Source organism: Rattus norvegicus, chromosome 1 (assembly GCF_036323735.1).
Source record: "Rattus norvegicus strain BN/NHsdMcwi chromosome 1, GRCr8, whole genome shotgun sequence".
Lineage (NCBI taxonomy): Eukaryota > Metazoa > Chordata > Mammalia > Rodentia > Muridae > Rattus > Rattus norvegicus.
This window is the reverse complement of record NC_086019.1, coordinates 246285865-246311791: the sequence shown is the minus strand read 5'-3', so window position 1 is coordinate 246311791 and position 25927 is coordinate 246285865. Positions and strand designations below refer to the sequence as shown.

Sequence of the window (25927 nt, the reverse complement as noted above, 5' to 3'; positions counted from 1 at the left end):
AAATTAACATAGATGGAGAAACAAAGATATTCCATGAGAAAACCAAATTTACACAATATCTTCCTACAAATCCAGCCCTACACAGGATAATAAATGGAAAACTCCAAAACAAGGAAGGAAACTACACTCTAGAAAAAGCAAGAAAGTAATCTCCTTGCAATGAAACCAAAAGAAGAGAGACTCACAAATATAATTCCACCTCTAACAACAAAAATAACAGGAAACAACAACATTATTCCTTAATATCTCTTAGCATCAATGGACTCAATTCCCAATAAAAAGACAGACTAACAGACTGGATACATAAACAGGACCCAGCATTTTGTTGCATACAGGAAACATACCTCAGAGACAAAGACAGACAGTTCCTCAGAGGGAAAGGCTGGAAAACAACTTTCCAAGCAAATGGTCCAAAAAAAACCAAGCTTGAGTAGCTGGTATAATAACGAATAAAATTGACTTTCAACCAAAAGATATCAAAAAAGATAAGGAAGGACACTTCATATTCATCAAAAGAAAAATCCACCAATTGGAAATCAGTCTGGAGGTTCCTCAGAAAATTGGACATTGAACTACCTGAGGACTGAGCTATACCTTTCTTGGGCATATACCCAAAAGATGCCCCAACATATAAAAAGACACATGCTCCACTATGTTCATAGCAGCCTTATTTATAATAGCCAGAAGCTGGAAAGAACCCAGATGCCCTTCAACAGAGGAATGGATACAGAAAATGTGGTACATCTACACAATGGGATATTACTCAGCTATCAAAAACAATGACTTTATGAAATTCATAGGCAAATGAATGGAACTGGAAAATATCATCCTGAGTGAGGTAACCCAATCACAGAAAAACACACATGGTATGCACTCATTGATAAGTGGCTATTAGCCCAAATGCTTGAGTTACCCTGGATGCATAGAACACATGAAACTCAAGACGGATGATCAAAATGTGAATGCTTCACTCCTTCTTTAAAAGGGGAACAAGAATACCCTTGGCAGGGAGGCAAAGATTAAAACAGAGGCAGAAGGGACACCCATTCAGAGCCTGCCCCACATGTGGCCCATACATATACAGCCACCCAATTAGACAAGATGGATGAAGCAAAGAAATGCAGGCCGACAGGAACCGGATGTAGATCTCTCCTGAGAGACACAGCCAGAATACAGCAAATACATAGGCGAATGCCAGCAGCAAACCACTGAACTGAGAATAGGACCCCCATTGAAGAAATCAGAGAAAGGACTGGAAGAGCTTGAAGGGGCTCGAGACCCCATATGAACAACAATGCCAACCAACCAGAGCTTCCAGAGACTAAGCCACTACCCAAAGACTATACATGGACTGACCCTGGTCTCTAACCTCATAGGTAGCAATGAACAGCCTAGTAAGAGCACCAGTGTAAGGGGAAGCCCTGGGTCCTGCTAAGGTTGAACCCCCAGTGAATGTGATTGTGGGGGGGAGGGCGGTAATGGGGGGAGGATGGGGACGGGAACACCCATATAGAAGGGGAGGGAGAAGGGTTAGGGGGACATTGGCCCATAAACCAGGAAAGGGAATAACATTTGAAATGTAAATAAGAAATACTCAAGTCAATAAAAAAAGAAAAAAAGAAAAATCTACCAAGATGAACTCTCAATTCTAAATATCTATGCTCCAAATGCAAGGGCACCTATGTTCATAAAAGAAACCTTACTAAAGCTCAAAGCACACATTGCACCTCACACATACTAGTAGGAGATATCAACACCCCACTCTCATTAATGGACAGATCATGGAAACAAACACTAAACAGAGACATAAAGAAACAAACAGAAGTTATGAACCAAATAGACATAACAGATATTTACAGAACATTTCATCCTAAAACAAAAGAATATACCTTCTTCTCAGCACCTCATGGTACCTTCTTCAAAATTGACCATATAATTGTTCACAAAACAGGCCTCAACAGATACAAGCAGATTGAAATAATCCCATGCATCCTATCAGATCAAAATGAACTAAGGCTGGTCTTCAAGAACAATGATAACAAGAGAAAGCCCACATATACATGGAAGTTAATCAATGCTCAAATCAATGATAACATGCTTGAGGAAGAAATAGAAAAAGAAATTAAAGACGTTTTAGAATTTAATGAAAATGAAGGCACAACATACCCAAATTTATGGGACACAAAGAAAGCAGTGTTAAGAGAAAAAACTCATATCTCTGAATGCCTCCAAAAAGAAACAGGAGAGAGCATATGTCAGCAGCTTGACAGCACACCTAAAAGCTCTAGAACAAAAAGTAATAAATATACCCAAGAGAAATAGAAGACAGAAAATAATCAAACTCAGGGATGAAATCAACCAAGTAGAAACAAAAGGGACTATGCAAAGAATCAACAAAACCAGGAGCTGGTTCTTTGAGAAAATCAACAAAATAGATAAACCCTTAGTCAGACTAACCAGAGGTCACAGACATTAACAAAATTAACAAAATCAGAAATGAAAAGGTACACATAACAACAGAATATGAGGGAATTCAAAAAATCATCAGATCCTACTACAAAAGCCTATATTCAACAAAACTGGAAAATCTGAAAGAAATGGACTAATAACAGGTACCAAAGTTAAATCAGGAACAGATAAACTCTCTGAACAATCCCATAATTCCTAAAGAAATAGAAGCAGTTATTGTAAGTCTCCCAACCAAAAAGAGCCCAGGACCAGATGGGTTTAGTACAGAATTCTTTCAAACCTTCATAGAAAACCTCATACCAATAGTTTACAAACTATTCCACAAAATAGAAACAGATGGAGCACTACCAAATTCCTCTAATGAAGCCACAATTACTCTTATACTTAAACCACACAAAGACCCAACAAAGAAAGAGAACTTCAGACCAATTTCTCTTATGAAAATCGACACAAAAATACTCAATAAAATTCTTGCGAACCAAATCCAAGAACATATCAAAAACGATCATCCATCATGATCAAGTAGGCTTCATCTCAGGGATTAGGGGTTGGTTCAATATACAGAAATCCATCAACATAATCCACTATGTAAACAAACTCAAAGGAAAAAAAACACATGATCATTTCATTAGATGCCAAGAAAGCATTTGACAAAATTCAACACCCCTTTATAATAAAAGTCCTGGAAAGATCAGGAATTCAAGGCCCATACCTAAACATAGTAAAAGTAATATACAGCAAACCAGTAGCCAACATTAAAGTAAATGGAGAGAAACTTGAAGCAATCCTACTAACATCAGGGACTAGACAAGGCTGCCCACTCCCTCCCTACTTATTCAATATAGTTCTTGAAGTCCTAGCCAGAGCATTCAAACAACAAAAGGTCAAAGGGATACAAATTGGAAAGAAAGAAGTCGGACACTGAAACTCTTGGATGGACTTCTAAGATATATGTTGATGGATCCCTTTTTTATTTTGTGTTTTTTTAATATAGTATAAAAATCCTTTAAAAAAAAGAAGTCAAAATATCACGATTTGCAGATGATATGGTTGAACACATAAGTGACCCCAAAAGTTCCACCAGAGAACTACTAAGCCTGATAAACAACTTCAGCAAAGTAGCTAGGTATAAAATTAACTCAAATAAATCACTAGTGAAGTAGCTAGGTATAAAATTAACTCAAATAAATCACTAGTCTTTCTCTACTCAAAGGATAAACAGGCTGAGAAAGAAATTAGGGAAATGACACCATTCACAACAGTCACAAATAACAAAAATACCTCGGTGTGACTCTAACCTCTCATGCTCATATATTGGCAATATTAATATTATCAAAATGGCCAACCAGAGCTCCCAGGGACTAAACCACTAACCAAGACTACACATGGATAGACCCATGGCTCTATCTGCGTATGTAGCAGAGGATGGCCTTGTTGGGCACCAATGAGAGGAGAAGCCCTTGGTCCTGCAAAGGTTGGACCCCTCAGTATAGGGGAATGTCAGGCTGGGGAGTCAGTAATGGAAGGTGGTTGAAGAAGGGGAACACCCGTATAGAAGAAGCGGAGGGTAAGGGATGGAGGCTCATGGCTGGTAAACCATTAAAAGGAATGACATTTGAAATATAAATAAAAATATCCAATATAAAAAATAGGCTATTTTATAAGAAAATAGGGCATTGTGCTTTAAAAAATATATCATGAAATCCAATGTAATATTTTAGATAAATTTTATACCTAAGAGTAATTTATAAAAATGTCTATGCACCCACACAGTTATCTTCCATGCAGAGTTCTGGACTTGCCAGCCCAGCAGAGTAGGATTCTTTGACACCTTCCAAAGACCAGTCCATCTTCCCATTGGTGTTCCTAAGTTCCCATACTTAATATTTTCAAAGTAGAAATTTCAGCCATATAAAGTGATAACAGTGTCTCTGAGTTTATTGACAGACAAGCCTTTGAATGACAGAATCTTTTCAATGGAAATGTGGATGTCCTCTGAGAGCTTGAACATGCTTAGAGACTGTCACCAAAATATCATTCAGAAAAGGGAGTCAGTGAGAAAACTCCTAATGAGTGGGCTTGAGCTGCATTCAAATACTGCCATATGGTCTGAAACCGAAATCTCCAATAAAGTTTTTGAGGTATCCATGCCACCATGTCAAGATCTAGACAGGACCATGATGTGGAAACACTCATTTCGTTGGTTGTCTCTTTATTCAGCCATGAAAAATTTAAAAATCAAAGAGAAAGGAGAGACAGAGAAGAAAACCATCAGATTTATCCTTGTCACAACTCCAGAAAATAATCACCATTTGTCCATGTGGAAGCAGAGTCCAGAAAACAGAGGAATTGAGTTGAAAATGATAGGAAAGGGGGTGGACAGGTGGCTCCGAGGTGAAGAAGATGTGTTGCTCTTCCAGATGATCACGGATTCCTAGCACCACAAGGTGACTCACAACTGTTTATAATACCAGCTTGAGGGGATTAGATGCCTTCTTTTGGCATCTGTGGGCACAAAGCAAGCATGTAGTTCACATAAAAGTATGCAAGGGCAACATCTATGTAAAAAGAAAAAATAGAAAGACTTTGTAGTAGTCTGTCCTCATTCCATCTGTCTCCTTGGCTTGACAGTGGCCTTGACAATGACACCTTATAACTAGTATGTGGGTTCCTTTTGTTGTTGTTGAATTGGGATCAAACCCTGGTCCATGTGTAAACTACCCAAACTCTCCACACTAAGATTTATATTCAACCAGACCCATCGTTTTTCCTTCACCTACTCCCTCCTTAGTAACTGAGTGGGGGAGGGAAGTGGTACAGGAAGGAGGGAGGAATGGGAAGGAGAGAAGGAGGGAGAATAAGAGAGACTGATTCTGCATTCCAACAAAGTTCTTTATTCCAAGCTTCAAAGTAAATGTCTAGAAAATAGACATATTGTACTGAAGTAAAATTGTTAACTTGTGTTAAAAGTTTTTAGACTGGTGGGTTGCCCCATCCCTCCACTGGGGGCCATGTTTATTTACTGGAGGTGGTCTCTCTAGGTTTTACCTCCCTGCTCTTGTGTATTTCAGCTAATGTTATCCCCACTGGGTCCTGGGAGCCTCTGGCTTCTGGGACTTTCTAGTGGTTCTCCAAGTCCCCAACCCCAGCTTATTTCTATTCGCTCTCCTGACCCTCTGGGCTTCTCTTCTGTCTCTTCCCACACCTGGTCCAGAGTTGCCCGGTCTAAAGGAAATGCAGAGACAAAACTGGAGCAGATGCTGAAGGAAAGGCCATCCAGGGACTGCCCTACCTTGAGATCCATTCCATCCACAGACACCAAACCCCAAATCTATTGCTGATGCCAAGATGTGCTTACAGACAGGAGCTTAGCATGACTGTCCTCTGAGAGGCTCTGCCAGCATGTGACTAAGACAGATGCAGATACAGCGAACCATTGGACAGAGCCTAGGGACCCCAATGGAAGAGTTAGGGGGAGGGCTAAAGGAGCTGAAGGGGATTGCAACCCCATAGGAAGAGCAACAACATCAATTAACCTGACCCCTCAGGGCTCCCAGGGGTTAAACACCAACCAAAGAGTATACATGAGCCATTCCATGGCTCCCACTACATATGTAGCAGAGATTACTTAATTATTAATAAATAAAAATATACATTAAAACCTTTAATCTGTTAGAGAAATAATCATAATGACTTTTTATGAAGAGAATATCTTTGACTCACCTGCATCCATGGGGAGTTCAAGATTTTAAAGTTTTCATTGAGTTTCTCCATCAAGTTAAGGAAATTCTCATCTTTATAATCAAAACGATTATGGAAAACAACTGAGCAGATCACGTTGGAGGGAGCACAGCTCAGGATGAATGTGGGATCACAGAGTGAGCCTGAAGGATTGAAAGCAGTTTAAAGTACCATTCAAACATGCATGTAAAAGTCTTTATCTTTAGACTAAAAATGCATTTTTATTAATTATTTTGGAATCCCAAAGGAAGTATTGGCAAAGAAATTAACATATGGGCAAGAACTTCCTCACTCTTCCAATTAGCACAGCACTGTTTCTTTAGTCCTAGCTTGCTTAATAATCATTGGCTAAATCTTTAACAGCTGCTCCCTGTATAAACATGACTCTTTATATACATAGTTCTAAGTTCTAAGAAAATACATCATCACTTTTTGTTTTGGTTTTTCAAGACAGGTTTGCTCAGTGTAGACTTGGCTAATATGGAACTCACAGAAATCCACCTCACTCTACCTCCTGAGTGTTGGGACTAAAGGTGTTTGCCATTACTGCCAGCATTAAACATTATACATTATTAGCATTCATCAAAACAAATTTGAAAGAACACAATGGAGGAATTATAGAAAGGACTGAAGGAGCTGAAGGGGTTTACAACCCCACAGGAACAACAACAGTATCAACCAACCAGACCCAACCAGAGCTCCCAGGGACTAAACCACCATCCAAAGAGTACACATGGAGGGACCCATGACTCCAGCCATATATGTAGCAGAGGATGGCATTGTCCAGCGTCAATAGGAGGAAAAGTCCTTGGTCCTGTGAAGGCTCATTTCCCCAGTGTAGGGGAATGCCAGGAAGCATCCTCATAGAAGCAGTTTGAGGGGTATGGAAGAGGGGAGAAAGGGGATAACATTTGAAATATAAATACATAAAATATCCAAGAAAAATAAAATTAAAAAAAAAACATTCCAATAAAAAATGGTAACAAAACACAACCACCAATTCATATATATATATATATATATATATATATATATATGAATTGTATATATATACACACACTAGCAAGTGGGAGCTTACAGGACATAGACTTGCATGCAGGCAAGACACCCATTCACATAAAGTGAAACTGAAAATAAAAAAGGTTTGATTAGATTTCTAATCTATCTTGGGGTAACTTGGAACCCAAGCTGAAAAATCAAATTCACTTTGACAATAATTATAATAAACGTTCCAAGCCAAGAATTTAATGTTTTGAGTTGCACCCAGAACTTCCTTTTTATCTAGATATGTAAAGGGCAGCAAATCAGATGAGAATCATGGGAAAGACTGGCAGTTACAGAACCCAAGAGAAGACCCATAATTCCACATTGGGTCATTCAGGGAGAACATCAGGGCTGGCTTGCAGATAAGAGTAAAAAGAGGTCAGGAAACCACATTAGGTCTTGCACAGGAGGAAGTCATGAAACAAAGGCAGAAACACTAAATGAACTTTATTGAGAGTAACCTCAGTGGAATCTGGATGCTCTTAAGGATCCCAGGCCTTGCTTGTCATGTGACCTGGATCAAAGAAAACACCAGAGTGCCATCTGTGACTTTGATAAAGAAAACCTTTGAGAGAATGGACTGGTTGAAAATCAAAGGCATGCTTTCTATGTCTAGGAAACAGCTAAACCTGGGTGTAGAGGTCCCTTCCTGATCTGGAAAACATCTATGAATCAAAAAGAGTAAGATGGAGAAAACTAAAACATGGTTAATAAGCAAATCACAAAGGATAGACTGAAAGGTAATACACAATTAGCAGAAGATAAGGTAGAGCTAATAGTAGTCAAAGTACAGTTAAATAAGTAATGTCATACATGTTCTATGTTATCAGAATCCATCACAGTGCATATTTACTCTAGATAAGAAAAACCATAGCAAATAATTATGAACAACAAGTAACCATCTGACAATGTTTTAAACAGCCCTTTGTTCACAGGATAAACACAACAGATAGAAGTAGCAAAAGCCTAAGCAGAAGAAAATAGAAATATGGTAAGAACCATTACTGACAGAAGTTGCAGGCATGCTTCTTGAAGCAAATATGTGTCGCCGTGTCCCTAAAGCTGACCAAGCAGATAGAGAACACCTCAATGGCAAAACACTTCACTTTCTCATCTTCCATGAAAATGTGATGAGCTCAGTCATACTGTGTACACTTGAAAAATACCGTCCAAGGAAACATTCTAAATGATAAAGTCACAATGACACTTCAGGAAAATGTTACCCTGTATGAACTTTAATGAGGCTTAACACTTTTAATCTTCACAATGTTCTGTTTTGAAATCACCTGGGTCAGAATGGGATTATGTGACTATTACATCCACATTGTGTGCACAATCAGCATATACATACATGAGGACAGACAAGCAAAGCTGTGTCCTCAGGCACTAGCATGAAAGCTAACAACCACTGCCCAGAAGTAGCTGGCTACCACTGCAGTGTTGAAAGGGGTATGTAGAGGAAGAGCCAGGCAAACAGGTACCCACCATTTGTTTTTCTTAGCTCTTCCACAAGACAGGAGGCTTCCTCTTGAATGCGATCCTCGATGCTCCTCTTCCCCATCCCAAAATTTCTCAAGGTCATAAGTGAGAAATGCCGAAGCTCCTTCCATTTTGTTCCATTGCTGAAAATGACCCCTACCAGAACAGGAAATGGAAGCTAGGAGGGAGACCCCACACAAGGAAGAAACCAAGACCCTGAATGTCACTTGACTCCCTGCCTGTGGTGGTTTGAATATGCTGGGCCCAGGAGTGGCACTCTTTGGAGGTATGGCATTGTTGGAGTAGGTGTGGCCTTGTTGAAGGAAGTATGTCATTGTGGGTGTGGGCTTTAAGACCCTCATCCTAGCTGCCTGGAAGTCAGTTTTTCCTAATGGCCTTTAAACAAAGAGGTAGAATTCTCAGCTGCCCCTGTATCATGCCTGCCTGGACATTGCCCTCCTCCCACCTTGATAATGGACTGAACCTCAGAACCTGTAAACCAGCCCCAATTAAGTGTTGTTCTTATGAGTTAACCTTGGTTATAGTGTCTGTTCACAGCAGTAAAACCCTAAGACACTACCTAAGGAGCTTTTCCTTTCTAGTCCCTATGATCCCTGCTCAGCATACACATGTATACACATGCATGCATATGCATACACATGCATGGGCATACATGCACAAATGTGCATATGTACACTTACCAAGGCCATTATTCATTCTTTCAACAATTGGGAAACTACCCCTCCCAGAAAACTCCTCTCCAAGATCATCCAGGGCTTCCTTTACTGCTTCATATCCATGTACCACCACAGTAGGCTTCGGACCAAAGTACAGAGTGAACACAGGGCCATAAATTTTTGAGAACTGGAAATAAGAAAGAAAATGAGTAGCAGAAGAAGGATTTAGGATAATGTGAGCATCTTACTCTCCACATCTGTAGTTTGCCAACCACAACTTCAAATCCAGATTCAATACATAAAAAGCTATTTCTTGTAGCTTTCACATACAGCATGTGTCCAGCTTACCAGAAGATTTCCAGGCAAATCAATGTGCAAACTGACAGAACTGTGGCACTTTGCAGTAAGTTTATCTGTGAACTTACAGATAAAGAGACTGATGTTAAAAAGAATCTCAAATTCATTTTAGTTTCCCACGAGTAAAAATCCAACACTCAGATCTGAAATCCTTCTCAGTGGATTTCTGATGCTTGGGCAACAATCCAGTGTCAGGAGCCTTTTGCTGCTTTACTAAAGCAGAGAGGGAAAAAAAGAAAGAAGGAAAGAAAATTCTGCCTGACAGGCAGAGTCAAGGTGGGTTGGGGGTCTATTGGCCGATTTCCTGGTCTGATGAGGCATGGAACGATAACAAGAGGTATAGTTGAGGCTCAAGTTGAGGTGCTGAAGATTCTGTTTTATTGACCTCAGTCGAAGGAACAGGGAAGCTTTTGGATGGGAATAAATGTCTTATGTGTAGATTTCAGCAATTGTTTCTGTTAGCTTGTGGCTATGTTTCCCATGGTATTGTGAACTATGAAAAGGCTAAAAATGAATAAACTCGACTCAAGGCTATCATGGTATTGAACTGCAGCAATCCCAATTCTAAATTGACTTTGCATCTTTTTTTCTGCCTTTCCTATAATCTTGCTCACTAGCCCCTCAGAGGCTGTCTGATTTCATGTCAGTAGACCAGCACAAACTAATGCCCTGTGTCCACACTGAAACAAATACTCAACTATGAAGGACTCTGCTTCAGGATTCTGCTGAGCTCTTCTCACAAGGTAACTCAGTCACTCTATGATAAATACTAGAAATCTACCATTTGAAAACTCTCCTTAAAAAGCTCCCAGGAGTCAGTGTGGGTGGCCTTACCTGAAATGCCTAACAGTGGGGATATGGAACCTGAAGTGACCACCTCCAGGAGACAAACAGGAAACCCAGTGGAGGGATGGATTCACCAACCCACCTTCAAAAATTTTGACCCAGAATTGGTCCTATCTTTAAAAAATGCAGGAACAAAAATGGAGCAGAGATGGAAGAAATGGCCAAACAGTGACCAGTCCAACTTGAGACCCAACACATGGGCAGACATCAATCTCTGACACTATTAGTAATACTATGCTGTGCTTACAGACAGGAGCCTAGCATAACTGCCCTCTGAGAGGCTCTACAAGCAACTGACTAAGACAGATGCAGATATTCACAGCCAAGCACTGGATTGAGATCAGGAACCCCTATGGAAGAGTTAGGGAAAGAATTGAAGGCCCTGAAGGGTATGGCAATACCACAGGAAGACCAACAGTGTCAACTAACCTGAACCCCAGAAAGCTCCCAGAAACTGAGACATCAATCAAAGAACATACACCAATCTGTGGCCCTGTCACAGATATATAGCAGAGAGTTGCCTTGTCTGGCCTCAATAGGAGAGGATGCATCGAATCCTGCAGAGATTTGATATATCAGAGTGAGGGGATACCCAGAGGAGAGAGTGCTTTCAGAGGTGAAGGGGAGGGAGAATGGGTGCAGAACCCTGCTAGTAGGAACCAGAAGGAGTGCAACATTTGGGGAGTTAATTAATTAAAAGTTTTCATATAACTAAAATGGCATAAATCTCTCTAGATGAGTATGATGCCAGCTGTCTGCAGTCCTGATACAACTGACTAAGAAACAGACAGCATCCTACAGGACAATCTCTTCCACGCTGCTAATCTATAAGTCTGGCAGCAGTTTTGCACAGAAGCACTGAGGCCCAATGGACTTTAATTGTTTTATGTCCTTCACATAAGTTTAATGTTGACTCAGACTCCTCAATATCAGACACAACTTGTTTCTTTGAAGAAATTTAATTATTTTGGTTAGCTAACCTAAAGATAATACACAACATGTATATAGATGATGTCCATGAATATAGATGATGCCTCCAGTAAATACTCAAATAATTACATTACCTTTTATCTTATGCCAAATGTTGTAGCTAAGAATCATGAAACAGGCCCCGTGACAGAGAAACCCAACCGCCTGGTCAGGTGGGCACTCCTGAGGCTGCAGAGCGGAAGAGACCACCAACACTGCTCACCCCTGCCCACATCCCTGGCCCAAGAGGAAACTGTATAAGGCCTCTAGGCTCCCGTGGGGGAGGGCCCAGGAGCGGCAGGACCCCTGCCTGAGACACCGCCGGAACCTGAAGGAAACAGACTGGATAAAAAGTTCTCTGCACCCAAATCCCGTGGGAGGGAGAGCTAAACCTTCAGAGAGGCAGACAAGCCTGGGAAACCAGAAGAGACTGCTCTCTGCACACACATCTCGGACGCCAGAGGAAAAAGCCAAAGACCATCTGGAACCCTGGTGCACGGAAGCTCTCAGAAGGGGCGGCACAGGTCTTCCTGGTTGCTGCCACTGCAGAGAGCCCGTGGGCACCACCCCACGAGCAAACTTGAGCCTCGGGACAACAGGTAAGACCAAATTTTCTGCTGCAAGTGACGTGCCTGGTGAACTCAAGACACAGGCCCACAGGAACAGCTGAAGACCTGTAGAGAGGAAAAACTACACGCCTGAAAGCAGAACACTCTATCCCCATAACTGACTGAAAGAGAGGAAAACAGGTCTACAGCACTCCTGACACACAGGCTTATAGGACAGTCTAGACACTGTCAGAAATAGCAGAACAAAGTAACACTAGAGATAATCTGATGGCGAGAGGCAAGCGCAGGAACCCAAGCAACAGAAACCAAGACTACATGGCACCATAGGAGCCCAATTCTCCCATCAAAACAAACATGGAATATCCAAACACACCAGAAAAGCAAGATCTAGTTTCAAAATCATTTTTGATCATGATGCTGGAGGACTTCAAGAAAGACGTGAAGAACTCCCTTAGAGAACAAGTAGAAGCCTACAGAGAGGAATCGCAAAAATGCCTGAAAGAATTCCAGGAAAACATAAATAAACAAGTAGAAGCCCATAGAGAGGAAACACAAAAATCCCTGAAAGAATTCCAGGAAAACATAAATAAACAAGTAGGAGCCCATAGAGAGGAGACACAAAAATCCCTGAAAGAATTCCAGGAAAACATAAATAAACAAGTAGAAGCCCATAGAGAGGAGACGCAAAAATCCCTGAAAGAATTCCACGAAAACACAATCAAACAGTTGAAGGAATTAAAAATGGAAATAGAAGCAATCAAGAAAGAACACATGGAAACAACCCTGGATATAGAAAACCAAAAGAAGAGACAAGGAGCTGTAGATACAAGCTTCACCAACAGAATACAAGAGATGGAAGAGAGAATCTCAGGAGCAGAAGATTCCATAGAAATCATTGACTCAACTGTCAAAGATAATGTAAAGCAGAAAAAGCTACTGGTCCAAAACATACAGGAAATCCAGGACTCAATGAGAAGATCAAACCTAAGGATAATAGGTATAGAAGAGAGTGAAGACTCCCAGCTCAAAGGACCAGTAAATATCTTCAACAAAATCATAGAAGAAAACTTCCCTAATCTAAAAAAAGCGATACCGCCCCCACCCGCGGATCCCGGCCCGCAACAGCTCTCTGCTCCCAGACCCGGTGAGAGAGAAACCCAACCGCCTGGTCAGGTGGGCACTCCTGAGGCTGCAGAGCGGAAGAGACCACCAACACTGCTCACCCCTGCCCACATCCCTGGCCCAAGAGGAAACTGTATAAGGCCTCTGGGCTCCCGTGGGGGAGGGCCCAGGAGCGGCAGGACCCCGCCGGACCCTGAAGGAAACAGACCGGATAAACAGTTCTCTGCACCCAAATCCCGTGGGAGGGAGAGCTAAACCTTCAGACAGGCAGACAAGCCTGGGAAACCAGAAGAGACTGCTCCCTGCACACACATCTCGGACGCCAGAGGAAAAAGCCAAAGACCATCTGGAACCCTGGTGCACTGAAGCTCCCGGAAGGGGCGGCACAGGTCTTCCTGGTTGCTGCCGCTGCAGAGAGCCCCTGGGCAGCACCCCACGAGCAAACCTGAGCCTCGGGACCACAGGTAAGACCAAATTTTCTGCTGCAAGAAAGCTGCCGGGTGACCTCAAGACACAGGCCCACAGGAACAGCTGAAGACCTGTAGAGAGGAAAAACTACACGCCCGAAAGCAGAACACTCTGTCCCCATAACTGACTGAAAGAGAGGAAAACAGGTCTACAGCACTCCTGACACACAGGCTTATAGGACAGTCTAGCCACTGTCAGAAACAGCAGAACAAAGTAACACTAGAGATAATCTGATGGCGAGAGGCAAGCGCAGGAACCCAAGCAACAGAAACCAAGACTACATGCCATCATCGGAGCCCAATTCTCCCACCAAAACAAACATGGAATATCCAAACACACCAGAAAAGCAAGATCTAGTTTCAAAATCATATTTGATCATGATGCTGGAGGACTTCAAGAAAGACATGAACACACTTAGGGAAGCACAGGAAAACATTAATAAACAAGTAAAAGCCTACAGAGAGGAATCGCAAAAATCCCTGAAAGAATTCCAGGAAAACACAATCAAACAGTTGAAGGAATTAAAAATGGAAATAGAAGCAATCAAGAAAGAACACATGGAAACAACCCTGGATATAGAAAACCAAAAGAAGAGACAAGGAGCTGTAGATACAAGCTTCACCAACAGAATACAAGAGATGGAAGAGAGAATCTCAGGAGCAGAAGATTCCATAGAAATCATTGACTCAACTGTCAAAGATAATGTAAAGCGGAAAAAGCTACTGGTCCAAAACATACAGGAAATCCAGGACTCAATGAGAAGATCAAACCTAAGGATAATAGGTATAGAAGAGAGTGAAGACTCCCAGCTCAAAGGACCAGTAAATATCTTCAACAAAATCATAGAAGAAAACTTCCCTAACCTAAAAAAAGAGATACCCATAGACATACAAGAAGCCTACAGACATCCAAATAGATTGGACCAGAAAAGAAACACCTCCCGTCACATAATTGTCAAAACACCAAACGCACAAAATAAAGAAAGAATATTAAAAGCAGTAAGGGAAAAAGGTCAAGTAACATATAAAGGGAGACCTATCAGAATCACACCAGACTTCTCGCCAGAAACTATGAAGGCCAGAAGATCCTGGACTGATGTCATACAGACACTAAGAGAACACAAATGCCAGCCCAGGTTACTGTATCCAGCAAAACTCTCAATTAACATTGATGGAGAAACCAAGATATTCCATGACAAAACCAAATTTACACAATATCTTTCTACAAATCCAGCACTACAAAGGATAATAAATGGTAAAGCCCAACATAAGGAGGCAAGCTATACCCTAGAAGAAGCAAGAAACTAATCGTCTTGGCAACAAAACAAAGAGAATGAAAGCACACAAACATAACCTCACATCCAAATATGAATATAACGGGAAGCAATAATCACTATTCCTTAATATCTCTCAATATCAATGGCCTCAACTCCCCAATAAAAAGACATAGATTAACAAACTGGATACGCAACGAGGACCCTGCATTCTGCTGCCTACAGGAAACACACCGCAGAGACAAAGACAGACACTACCTCAGAGTGAAAGGCTGGAAAACAACTTTCCAAGCAAATGGTCAGAAGAAGCAAGCTGGAGTAGCCATTCTAATATCAAATAAAATCAATTTCCAACTAAAAGTCATCAAAAAAGATAAGGAAGGACACTTCATATTCATCAAAGGAAAAATCAACCAAGATGAACTCTCAATCCTAAATATCTATGCCCCAAATACAAGGGCACCTACATACGTAAAAGAAACCTTACTAAAGCTCAAAACACACATTGCACCTCACACAATAATAGTGGGAGATTTCAACACCCCACTCTCATCAATGGACAGATCATGGAAACAGAAATTAAACAGTGATGTAGACAGACTAAGAGAAGTCATGAGCCAAATGGACTTAACGGATATTTATAGAACATTCTATCCTAAAGCAAAAGGATATACCTTCTTCTCAGCTCCTCATGGTACTTTCTCCAAAATTGACCATATAATTGGTCAAAAAACGGGCCTCAACAGGTACAGAAAGATAGAAATAATCCCATGCGTGCTATCGGACCACCACGGCCTAAAACTGGTCTTCAATAACAATAAGGGAAGAATGCCCACATATACGTGGAAATTGAACAATGCTCTACTCAATGATAACCTGGTCAAGGAAGAAATAAAGAAAGAAATTAAAAACTTTTTAGAATTTAATGAAAATGAAGATACAACATACTCAAACTTATGGGACACAATGAAAGCTGTGCTAAGAGGAAAACTCATAGCGCTGAGTGCCTGCAGAAAGAAACAGGAAAGAGCATATGTCAGCAGCTTGACAGCACACCTAAAAGCTCTAGAACAAAAAGAAGCAAATACACCCAGGAGGAGTAGAAGGCAGGAAATAATCAAACTCAGAGCTGAAATCAACCAAGTAGAAACAAAAAGGACCATAGAAAGAATCAACAGAACCAAAAGTTGGTTCTTTGAGAAAATCAACAAGATAGATAAACCCTTAGCCAGACTAACGAGAGGACACAGAGAGTGTGTCCAAATTAACAAAATCAGAAATGAAAAGGGAGACATAACTACAGATTCAGAGGAAATTCAAAAAATCATCAGATCTTACTATAAAAACCTATATTCAACAAAATTTGAAAATCTTCAGGAAATGGACAATTTCCTAGACAGATACCAGGTATGGAAGTTAAATCAGGAACAGATAAACCAGTTAAACAACCCCATAACTCCTAAGGAAATAGAAGCAGTCATTAAAGGTCTCCCAACCAAAAAGAGCCCAGGTCCAGACGGGTTTAGTGCAGAATTCTATCAAACCTTCATAGAAGACCTCATACCAATATTATCCAAACTATTCCACAAAATTGAAACAGATGGAGCCCTACCGAATTCCTTCTATGAAGCCACAATTACTCTTATACCTAAACCACACAAAGACACAACAAAGAAAGAGAACTTCAGACCAATTTCCCTTATGAATATCGACGCAAAAATACTCAATAAAATTCTGGCAAACCGAATTCAAGAGCACATCAAAACAATCATCCATCATGATCAAGTAGGCTTCATCCCAGGCATGCAGGGATGGTTTAATATACAGAAAACCATCAACGTGATCCATTATATAAACAAACTGAAAGAACAGAACCACATGATCATTTCATTAGATGCTGAGAAAGCATTTGACAAAATTCAACACCCCTTCATGATAAAAGTCCTGGAAAGAATAGGAATTCAAGGCCCATACCTAAACATAGTAAAAGCCATATACAGCAAACCAGTTGCTAACATTAAACTAAATGGAGAGAAACTTGAAGCAATCCCACTAAAATCAGGGACTAGACAAGGCTGCCCACTCTCTCCCTACTTATTCAATATAGTTCTTGAAGTTCTAGCCAGAGCAATCAGACAACAAAAGGAGATCAAAGGGATACAGATCGGAAAAGAAGAGGTCAAAATATCACTATTTGCAGATGACATGATAGTATATTTAAGTGATCCCAAAAGTTCCACCAGAGAACTACTAAAGCTGATAAACAACTTCAGCAAAGTGGCTGGGTATAAAATTAACTCAAATAAATCAGTTGCCTTCCTCTATACAAAAAAGAAACAAGCCGAGAAAGAAATTAGTGAAACGACACCCTTCATAATAGACCCAAATAATATAAAGTACCTCGGTGTGACTTTAACCAAGCAAGTAAAAGATCTGTACAATAAGAACTTCAAGACACTGAGGAAAGAAATTGAAGAAGACCTCAGAAGATGTAAAGATCTCCCATGCTCATGGATTGGCAGGATTAATATAGTAAAAATGGCCATTTTACCAAAAGCAATCTACAGATTCAATGCAATCCCCATCAAAATACCAATCCAATTCTTCAAAGAGTTAGACAGAACAATTTGCAAATTCATCTGCAATAACAAAAAACCCAGGATAGCTAAAGCTATCCTCAATAATAAAAGGACTTCAGGGGGTATCACTATCCCTGAACTCAAGCAGTATTACAGAGCAATAGTGATAAAAACTGCATGGTATTGGTACAGAGACAGACAGATAGACCAATGGAATAGAATTGAAGACCCAGAAATGAACCCACACACATTTGGTCACTTGATTTTTGACAAAGGATCCAAAACCATCCAATGGAAAAAAGATAACATTTTCAGCAAATGGTGCTGGTTCAACTGGAGGGCAACATGTAGAAGAATGCAGATCGATCCATGCTTATCACCCTGTACAAAGCTTAAGTCCAAGTGGATCAAGGACCTCCACATCAAACCAGACACACTCAAACTAATAGAAGAAAAACTAGGGAAGCATCTGGAACACATGGGCACTGGAAAAAATTTCCTGAACAAAACACCAATGGCTTATGCTCTAAGATCAAAAATCGACAAATGGGATCTCATAAAACTGCAAAGCTTCTGTAAGGCAAAGGACACTGTGGTTAGGACAAAACGGCAACCAACAGATTGGGAAAAGATCTTTACCAATCCTACAACAGATAGAGGCCTTATATCCAAAATATACAAAGAACTCAAGAAGTTAGACCGCAGGGAAACAAATAACCCTATTAAAAAATGGGGTTCAGAGCTAAACAAAGAATTCACAGCTGAGGAATGCCGAATGGCTGAGAAACACCTAAAGAAATGTTCAACATCTTTAGTCATAAGGGAAATGCAAATCAAAACAACCCTGAGATTTCACCTCACACCAGTGCGATTGGCTAAGATCAAAAACTCAGGTGACAGCAGATGCTGGCGAGGATGTGGAGAAAGAGGAACACTCCTCCATTGTTGGTGGGATTGCAGACTGGTAAAACCATTCTGGAAATCAGTCTGGAGGTTCCTCAGAAAATTGGACATTGAACTGCCTGAGGATCCAGCTATACCTCTCTTGGGCATATACCCAAAAGATGCCTCAACATATAAAAGAGACACGTGCTCCACTATGTTCATCGCAGCCTTATTTATAATAGCCAGAAAATGGAAAGAACCCAGATGCCCTTCAACAGAGGAATGGATACAGAAAATGTGGTACATCTACACAATGGAATATTACTCAGCTATCAAAAACAACGAGTTTATGAAATTCGTAGGCAAATGGTTGGAACTGGAAAATATCATCCTGAGTGAGCTAACCCAATCACAGAAAGACATACATGGTATGCACTCATTGATAAGTGGCTATTAGCCCAAATGCTTGAATTACCCTAGATCCCTAGAACAAACGAAACTCAAGACGGATGATCAAAATGTGAATGCTTCACTCCTTCTTTAAATGAGGAAAAAGAATACCCTTGGCAGGGAAGGGAGAGGCAAAGATTAAAACAGAGACTGGGGGAACACCCATTCAGAGCCTGCCCCACATGTGGCCCATACATATACAGCCACCCAATTAGACAAGATGGATGAAGCAAAGAAGTGCAGACCGACAGGAGCCGGATGTAGATCGCTCCTGAGGGACACAGCCAGAATACAGCAAATACAGAGGCGAATGCCAGCAGCAAACCACTGAACTGAGAAAAGGACCCCCGTTGAAGGAATCAGAGAAAGAACTGGAAGATCTTGAAGGGGCTCGAGACCCCATATGTACAACAATGCCAAGCAACCAGAGCTTCCAGGGACTAAGCCACTACCTAAAGACTATACATGGACTGACCCTGGACTCTGACCCCATAGGTAGCAATGAATATCCTATTAAGAGCACCAGTGGAAGGGGAAGCCCTGGGTCCTGCTAAGACTGAACCCCCAGTGAACTAGTCTATGGGGGGAGGGCGGCAATGGGGGGAGGGTTGGGAGGGGAACACCCATAAGGAAGGGGAGGGGGGAGGGGGATGTTTGCCCGGAAACCGGGAAAGGGAATAACACTCGAAATGTATATAAGAAATACTCAAGTTAATAAAAAATAAAAATAAAAAAAAAAAGAGAGATACCCATAGACATACAAGAAGCCTACAGAACTCCAAATAGATTGGACCAGAAAAGAAACAACTCCCGTCACATAATTGTCAAAACACCAAACGCACAAAATAAAGAAAGAATATTAAAAGCAGTAAGGGAAACAGGTCAAGTAACATATAAAGGCAGACCTATCAGAATCACACCAGACTTCTCGCCAGAAACTATGAAGGCCAGAAGATCCTGGACTGATGTCATACAGACACTAAGAGAACACAAATGCCAGCCCAGGTTACTGTATCCAGCAAAACTCTCAATTAACATTGATGGAGAAACCAAGATATTCCATGACAAAACCAAATTTACACAATATCTTTCTACAAATCCAGCACTACAAAGGATAATAAATGGTAAAGCCCAACATAAGGAGGCAAGCTATACCCTAGAAGAAGCAAGAAACTAATCGTCTTGGCAACAAAACAAAGAGAATGAAAGCACACAAACATAACCTCACATCCAAATATGAATATAACGGGAAGCAATAATCACTATTCCTTAATATCTCTCAATATCAATGGCCTCAACTCCCCAATAAAAAGACGTAGATTAACAAACTAGATACGCGACGAGGGCCCTGCATTCTGCTGCCTACAGGAAACACACCTCAGAGACAAAGACAGACACTACCTCAGAGTGAAAGGCTGGAAAACAAATTTCCAAGCAAATGGTCAGAAGAAGCAAGCTGGAGTAGCCATTCTAATATCAAATAAAATCAATTTCCAACTAGAAGTCATCAAAAAAGATAAGGAAGGACACTTCATATTCATCAAAGGAAAAATCCACCAAGATGAACTCTCAATCCTAAATATCTATGCCCCAAATACAAGGGCACCTACATACGTAAAAGAAACCTTACTAAAGCTCAAAACACACATTGCATCTCACACAATAATAGTGGGAGATTTCAACACACCACTCTCATCAATGGACAGATCATGGAAACAGAAATTAAACAGTGATGTCGACAGACTAAGAGAAGTCATGAGCCAAATGGACTTAACGGATATTTATAGAACAGTCTATCCTAAAGCAAAAGGATATACCTTCTTCTCAGTTCCTCATGGTATTTTCTCCAAAATTGACCATATAATTGGTCAAAAAACGGGCCTCAACAGGTACAGAAAGATAGAAATAATCCCATGCGTGCTATCGGACCACCACGGCCTAAAACTGGTCTTCAATAACCATAAGGGAAGAATGCCCACATATACGTGGAAATTGAACAATGCTCTACTCAATGATAACCTGGTCAAGGAAGAAATAAAGAAAGAAATTAAAAACTTATTAGAATTTAATGAAAATGAAGGTACAACATACCCAAACTTATGGGACACAATGAAAGCTGTGCTAAGAGGAAAACTCATAGCACTGAGTGCCTGCAGAAAGAAACAGGAAAGAGCATATGTCAGCAGCTTGACAGCACACCTAAAAGCTCTAGAACAAAAAGAAGCAAATACACCCAGGAGGAGTAGAAGGCAGGAAATAATCAAACTCAGAGCTGAAATCAACCAAGTAGAAACAAAAAGACCATAGAAAGAATCAACAGAACCAAAAGTTGCTTCTTTGAGAAAATCAACAAGATAGATATACCCTTAGCCAGACTAACGAGAGGACACAGAGAGTGCGTCCAAATTAACAAAATCAGAAATGAAAAGGGAGCCATAACTACAGATTCAGAGGGAATTCAAAAAATCATCAGATCTTACTATAAAAACCTATATTCAACAAAACTTGAAAATCTTCAGGAAATGGACAATTTCCTAGACAGATACCAGGTATCGAAGTTAAATCAGGAACAGATAAACCAGTTAAACAACCCCATAACTCCTAAGGAAATAGAAGCAGTCATTAAAGGTCTCCCAACCAAAAAGAGCCCAGGTCCAGACGGGTTTAGTGCAGAATTCTACCAAACCTTCATAGAAGACCTCATACCAATATTATCCAAACTATTCCACAAAATTGAAACAGATGGAGCCCTACCGAATTCCTTCTACGAAGCCACAATTACTCTTATACCTAAACCACACAAAGACACAACAAAGAAAGAGAACTTCAGACCAATTTCCCTTATGAATATCGACGCAAAAATACTCAATGAAATTCTGGCAAACCGAATTCAAGAGCACATCAAAACAATCATCCACCATGATCAAGTAGGCTTCATCCCAGGCATGCAGGGATGGTTTAGTATACGGAAAACCATCAACGTGATCCATTATATAAACAAACTGAAAGAACAGAACCACATGATCATTTCATTAGATGCTGAGAAAGCATTTGACAAAATTCAACAGCCCCTCATGATAAAAGTCCTGGAAAGAATAGGAATTCAAGGCCCATACCTAAACATAGTAAAAGCCATATACAGCAAACCAGTTGCTAACATTAAACTAAATGGAGAGAAACTTGAAGCAATCCCACTAAAATCAGGGACTAGACAATGCTGCCCACTCTCTCCCTACTTATTCAATATAGTTCTTGAAGTTCTAGCCAGAGCAATCAGACAACAAAAGGAGATCAAGGGGATACAGATCAGAAAAGAAGAGGTCAAAATATCACTATTTGCAGATGTTATGATAGTATATTTAAGTGATCCCAAAAGTTCCACCAGAGAACTACTAAAGCTGATAAACAACTTCAGCAAAGTGGCTGGGTATAAAATTAACTCAAATAAATCAGTTGCCTTCCTCTATACAAAAGAGAAACAAGCCGAGAAAGAAATTAGGGAAATGACACCCTTCATAATAGACCCAAATAATATAAAGTACCTCGCTGTGACTTTAACCAAGCAAGTAAAAGATCTGTACAATAAGAACTTCAAGACACTGAGGAAAGAAATTGAAGACCTCAGAAGATGGAAAGATCTCCCATGCTCATGGATTGGCAGGATTAATATAGTAAAAATGGCCATTTTACCAAAAGCAATCTACAGATTCAATGCAATCCCCATCAAAATACCAATCCAATTCTTCAAAGAGTTAGACAGAACAATTTGCAAATTCATCTGCAATAACAAAAAACCCAGGATAGCTAAAGCTATCCTCAACAATAAAAGGACTTCAGGGGGAATCACTATCCCTGAACTCAAGCAGTATTACAGAGCAATAGTGATAAAAACTGCATGGTATTGGTTCAGAGACAGACAGATAGACCGATGGAATAGAATTGAAGACCCAGAAATGAACCCACACACCTATGGTCACTTGATTTTTGACAAAGGAGCCAAAACCATCCAATGGAAAAAAGATAGCATTTTCAGCAAATGGTGCTGGTTCAACTGGAGGGCAACATGTAGAAGAATGCAGATTGATCCATGCTTATCACCCTGTACAAAGCTTAAGTCCAAGTGGATCAAGGACCTCCACATCAAACCAGACACACTCAAACTAATAGAAGAAAAACTAGGGCAGCATCTGGGACACATGAGCACTGGAAAAAAATTCCTGAACAAAACACCAATGGCTTATGCTCTAAGATCAAGAATCGACAAATGGGATCTCATAAAACTACAAAGCTTCTGTAAGGCAAAGGACACTGTGGTTAGGACAAAACGGCAACCAACAGATTGGGAAAAGATCTTTACCAATCCTACAACAGATAGAGGCCTTATATCCAAAATATACAAAGAACTCAAGAAGTTAGACCGCAGGGAAACAAATAACCCTATTAAAATGGGGTTCAGAGCAAAACAAAGAATTCACAGCTGAGGAATGCCGAATGGCTGAGAAACACCTAAAGAAATGTTCAACATCTTTAGTCATAAGGGAAATTCAAATCAAAACAACCCTGAGATTTCACCTCACACCAGTGAGAATGGCTAAGATCAAAAACTCATGTGACAGCAGATGCTGGCGAGGATGTGGAGAAAAAGGAACACTCCTCCATTGTTGGGTACATCTACACAATGGAATATTACTCAGCTATCAAAAACAACGAGTTTATGAAATTCGTAGGCAAATGGTTGGAACTGGAAAATATCATCCTGAGTGAGCTAACCCAATCACAGAAAGACTTACATGGTATGCACTCATTGTTAAGTGGCTATTAGCCCAAATGCTTGAATTACCCTAGATCCCTAGAACAAACGAAACTCAAGACGGATGATCAAAATGTGAATGCTTCACTCCTTCTTTAAATGAGGAAAAAGAATACCCTTGGCAGGGAAGGGAGAGGCAAAGATTAAAACAGAGACTGGGGGAACACCCATTCAGAGCCTGCCCCACATGTGGCCCATACATATACAGCCACCCAATTAGACAAGATGGATGAAGCAAAGAAGTGCAGACCGACAGGAGCCGGATGTAGATCGCTCCTGAGAGACACAGCCAGAATACAGCAAATACAGAGGCGAATGCCAGCAGCAAACCACTGAACTGAGAAAAGGACCCCCGTTGAAGGAATCAGAGAAAGAACTGGAAGAGCTTGAAGGGGCTCGAGACCCCAAAAGTACAACAATGTCCAGCAACCAGAGCTTCCAGGGACTAAGCCACTACCTAAAGACTATACATGGACTGACCCTGGACTCTGACCTCATAGGTAGCAATGAATATCCTAGTAAGAGCACCAGTGGAAGGGGAAGCCCTGGGTCCTGCTAAGACTGAACTCCCAGTGAACTAGACTATGGGGGGAGGGCGGCAATGGGGGCAGGGTTGGGAGGGGAACACCCATAGGGAAGGGGAGGGGGGAGGGGCATGTTTGCCCAGAAACCGGGAAAGGGAATAACACTTGAAATGTATATAAGAAATACTCAAGTTAATAAAAAAAAAAAGAGAGACTCTAGGATAGAGATTAAAGAGGCATTTTTCTTGAATTTGAAATATTTTGGTCCACAGAGAAATTAATATTATAAGTTTCATTGTTTAACATATATACCTCAAAATTATTGGAAATATGAAAAGCATGTGACCCTTGGCCTAGTTAATTGGACAGAATAGGGTAAAGGAAAGTTTAAACTTCTCATTAAATATGTATAGAATATGAGTTGATTTTATTTAATGAAACACAGCTATATTTCACTAAAGAATATGCCTAAAGTAACATGTACCTAAAGTAACTTTCGGCATTTAAAATATAAATTTGAAACTATAAATATGAAGGTAAATAGTAAAATATAGATTTTACTCTAAAACCAGGAGATGCCACTTAGTATAAAAATAATATATTCTGATGTACTGTAAAAAAAACTAGATTCTTGGAATGTATGGATAGTATTATTAATTATCCCTGTATGTACACATATATTCATTCAGAGATATTGGAAGTTTTCAGAATTGACAATAAAGTATTTATATTAAAGGTGAAAAAAAAGAATCATGAAACAATGAAAAGTTAGCTGTCCTTTCTGCTATGATTTTATCCTACAATTCAAAAAAATAGTTTATCTTGGACAAATATGTTGTCTCATTTCAGCATTTCTGACAAAGAGAAAATATGAAAATCCATGGTGCACACTTGCCCTATGATAACATACTACTTTAACCCCAGAAATGTATTTATTTAATGGCAGAGATTAATTATTGCTTTCTAGCTACTATGCAGCAAGAAGGATACTTACATTGGTGAAGGATTTGCTGATGTCCTTCACATCTATCTGAAGGATGTTTCCAATGATTGGGAGAGGAGTTGGGCCAGGAGGGAGCTTCCCTCTCCCAGAGCTCTGTCTCCACAGTGAGAGAAGAAGCAGACAGGAGAGAGTGAGCACCAGGACCAGGACTGGATCCATGACAGCCTTCTCTTCTCAAGAAGATTCCTGTGAGCTTGCTGTTCAGGACTTTTATAATGCTAGCTGCCAATTCAACATGAGCTTCTGAGGCCTAAGTGACCAATCAGATATGTGCAGTTTTACCAATGTTCTGAATGGACTCTGGCCTGCTGGCAAACACGATAGGAAGCTGTTCTTTACAATTGCTCTCCTGAGAGAAGATTTTACCAACCACAATTAGCTAGACTGGAGTTAGACTTAACCTAGGTGTTGTTGTGAGTCTTCTTGTTGCTGTTGTTGTTGGTGGTGGTGGTGGTGGTGGTGTTGTGCTTTTTATAATTGGGAATAGAGCAAATTTCAATACCCTTATAGTTCCATCAGCATTTTGAACACTGAATTAAGTTTCAATGAAATAAATGTATGTTTGTGTGTGCATCTTGGTGTGCATGCATGTGAGTGAATATGCATGTGTATGTGGAGGCTAGAGATTGACTTCTGGTGTCTTCCTCAATTCCACCTCTCTC

The 25927-nt window shown here is 40.4% G+C and overlaps 1 protein-coding gene across 1 annotated transcript in view; it reads right to left on the bottom strand.

The window, feature by feature from the left end:
* Positions 1–25451, bottom strand: part of Cyp2c24 (cytochrome P450, family 2, subfamily c, polypeptide 24) — a 62267-nt gene extending 36816 nt beyond the window's left edge. The window contains exons 1-4 of the mRNA NM_001271354.1: positions 25257–25451; positions 9435–9597; positions 8740–8889; positions 6193–6353 (exon numbers count right to left, since the gene is read on the bottom strand). Of these exons, the coding sequence (NP_001258283.1) occupies positions 6193–6353; positions 8740–8889; positions 9435–9597; positions 25257–25424 (642 nt within the window). The 5' untranslated portion in view covers positions 25425–25451. The remainder of the gene's footprint in view (positions 1–6192; positions 6354–8739; positions 8890–9434; positions 9598–25256) is intronic.
* Between the last annotated feature and the right edge of the window lie 476 nt (positions 25452–25927).